Here is a 3,219-nt window from a genome sequence, read left to right as displayed (position 1 = left end):
AAGAAATGGATTTCTGTGATTTCAAAAACATTTTAAACTGCATTTAAAGTCTTGAGCACTGTAAATTTATTTTCAAGCACATTTATGACTTCACTCTTTCCCCATACTAGTGTACTAAATGGTACATCAGTCTTATACCATTAAATATGGTACATCTTGTGTTCATAGTTGTATTTGAGAACAAACTGGCTTCCTAAGTCAGTGATTAAATTCTTTACTAAGGTCTTCCTGTAAGTTAAAGTAATAGATCATCTGACAAGTTTAACTGAGCTCTTTGGTTAAATTGTTCAATACGCCAGTTTCAGGTGGAGGTAGTTCGAAAGTGCTGAAGGTTGGCCCAAGGAAAAGGTCTACAGATAAGTGTTGATTTCTGTTGGGAATCTTCTGCAACAGAAAGCTACAGCTTTCCTTTATGTGTCTACTTTACTTTTAATTCTTCTCTCCACTGTTTTTAAAGCTCCACTTTGTTCACATGAAGTGTTACTCCTGTTGTTGCTTGTGATGTGAAGGAAGAAAATCGGACAGTATTCTTGCATGAATTGATCTGATTCAATTAACAAGTGCTCTGAATAGCCTTCTCCCAAATGAAGGACAGTCATTTAGACTCTAACTGTATGATAGCAAGCTATCACTTTCTAGAATTTGGAGAAAGGGGATGAAAACTGCAAAAGAAATCTATCCAAAGTGAGTATAATTTCTCCTGTGATAGAAATGAAAGTCAGTAAGGTTAATATTCTTTCAGAACAAAAGATTAACTCAGTTACATAAACAAAACATGGCATTATGGGTATTTACTGATGTTGTTATAAAGTTTTTGCAAAATGTCCTTGGTTATCAACTTCTTTTAAGTAAACAAAGCTTAAGGATCCCTATATCTTTTAACAGGTCATTCAACATGTTATATACTTAATACTCAATATTATTAAACCTCACCTAAAATAGCAGTTGAGATAATGCTTTATCTTCATAGGAAAGACAACTATAAATGAGGCACTATCAAGATTTAATCAGTGAATATCTGCTTCTCCAGATATTTGATGAATTGAATAAATGAAATCCTTGAATATCTGTTTTCTCAAACTTGTGTATTGTCAAATGTTCATGTTTAAAATGGACTAAGCTAAACAAACCACTGATTTTATTACCTCTTTGCATTATTCTCCCTTTTTTTTTGTTTCAACCTGATTTGTACAATGTGTAAATGGAGTTTGACATTAATTTGATGTTGCTTATCTACTAGTTAGGGCCTGATTTAAAATTTACAGTAAACTATTACGTAGACAAACAAGATTTAAGCATTTTGCTTGCCCCAAGTAATAATTTTTTTTAAACCAAGTACGCACATTGATTTTATAGTGATAACTTATCTGTGAAATGGGCTTATTTTAGCTGTACACAAAATGAAGGATTTTTGAGAATGTTGAGAGATCATCCCTTTTGTGTACTCGCAATTAAAACATTCCACTTTGGGAACAAAGAGTGTGTTCTGTTAAGCGAGATGACAAATATCATTAAGATTCATTTCCTTCCCATAGTCTTGCTTGAGCAATATAGATACTCAACATAGATACTCTAGCAGCCTTCACTTGAACTCTAATGCTAATAAAATATTTGAAAAGGAAATTTCAATTTCTTTTGCCTTTCAGTCTTTTTAACATTACTGCTCAAACTTTAAGCATGCTATTAAAAATAGACCATGCCAACAATCAAATATTGTGAAGTTATGGGATGTGATTTATGAAAAGTTATGATGATTTAGGAAGCCAGTTACAGTCTGGAACCTGGACAGCAAATGCTTAAATCATTAGGTGGCTGGGCCTTCAAATTAGCTAAGATGATTGGGAATAAGAATCTAGTTTAACATCTCTCAATTACATTTGTTTTTAATTAAGTACCGCAATAAAGAAGATAAATACGCTCAACAACTATAACCTATTTTTACTACTATTTTCTGAGCAGTTTGCTATGGCCTTACTTGATTCAAAGGAGTTATCTGCAATACAAAACTTACAAAAAATTAAAGAGTATTAATTCATTTTGATGAATATTTGACTACTTTACTCTTCATAATCATTGAGCTTCTTTCCTCTCCAACTCAATCCATCTATTATTCATTTCTCTCAACTGGCAATGACCAGTTTAAAGTATACATTGCCTTGATAGATTAATGTACAAAGAAGCACAACTACATTTGTTAAAAGGCATTACGCAACAATGGACAAGAATTGTAAATTCTTTCTTTAAAAACATAGGAACATTTATGATATTTTCTTATCTGATAAACTGGTTTCCCACATGACCTTCAATAATTCAACTGAAAAACAAATATTGATTTCAATATGTTTGCTTGAAAGGCAGTTTTCTAGCCAATAATTAGGGCAGCTGTTACAATAATACACCTTGATTTATTCTGGAAAGCAAGAATGATTTTTCGTTAGCACTTAGTTCCAGTGTGGTGGTGGATCAAGACCTGGCATAGGTCCTAGGGAGAGCACTGATGAGGGTAATCCAGCCGTGGGAGAATTAATTGAACACAGAGGACTGTACCAGTCGTCATGTTGCCGTGGTGGTGGGGCAGATGCCAAGTGTGCATGTGTGTTAGTGCAGGTAAACTGGCTAACAGCTGCTGGAGAGCCATAAGCATTTGTCGCCATCGAAGAGAAACGTGGTATGTGATTAATGGCATGTGGATAATGGTAGGGCCTAGCTGAAGTAGACACGGAACAAACACCTGATATCAGACCACTGCAGCCTGAAATAACAGTTGGAGGGATTGACTTCTGATTAGCTCGTTCTTGTTTCCGATGCTTTGCACGTCTGTTTTGAAACCACACCTGAAAAGAATAAGAATTGAATCAACAAAGAGTACACTGCAGAATTTTATCGTGTTAATATCATCACAATATAAACTTGGGGTCAGAACTAAAGATACTCCACATAATTAAGGGTAGGGAGTCCTACTAGGATGCATTATAGGGAAGGTAAAAACAATGACTGCAGATGCTGGAAACCAGATTCTGGATTAGTGGTGCTGGAAGAGTACAGCAGTTCAGGCAGCATCCAAGGAGCAGTAAAATCGACGTTTCGGGCAAAAGCCCTTCAGGAATAAAGGCAGAGAGCCTGAAGGGTGGAGAGACAAGCGAGAGGAGGGTGGGAGTGGGGAGAAAGTAGCATAGAGTATAATAGGTGAGTGGGGGAGGGGATGAAGGTGATAGGTCA

The 3,219-nt window shown here is 35.5% G+C and overlaps 1 protein-coding gene across 1 annotated transcript in view; it reads right to left on the bottom strand.

Moving 5' to 3' along the window:
- Window positions 1-2,441: 2,441 nt before the first annotated feature.
- Window positions 2,442-3,219, bottom strand: part of prop1 (PROP paired-like homeobox 1) — a 21,548-nt gene continuing 20,770 nt past the window's right edge. The window contains exon 3 of the mRNA XM_043696765.1: window positions 2,442-2,834. Coding sequence (XP_043552700.1) covers window positions 2,442-2,834 — 393 coding nt within the window. The remainder of the gene's footprint in view (window positions 2,835-3,219) is intronic.

The sequence above is a fragment of the Chiloscyllium plagiosum genome, chromosome 9, assembly GCF_004010195.1.
Source record: "Chiloscyllium plagiosum isolate BGI_BamShark_2017 chromosome 9, ASM401019v2, whole genome shotgun sequence".
Taxonomy (NCBI): Eukaryota; Metazoa; Chordata; class Chondrichthyes; order Orectolobiformes; family Hemiscylliidae; genus Chiloscyllium; species Chiloscyllium plagiosum.
Note: the sequence above shows the minus strand (reverse complement) of the source record. Positions and strands in the feature narration are given on the sequence as shown.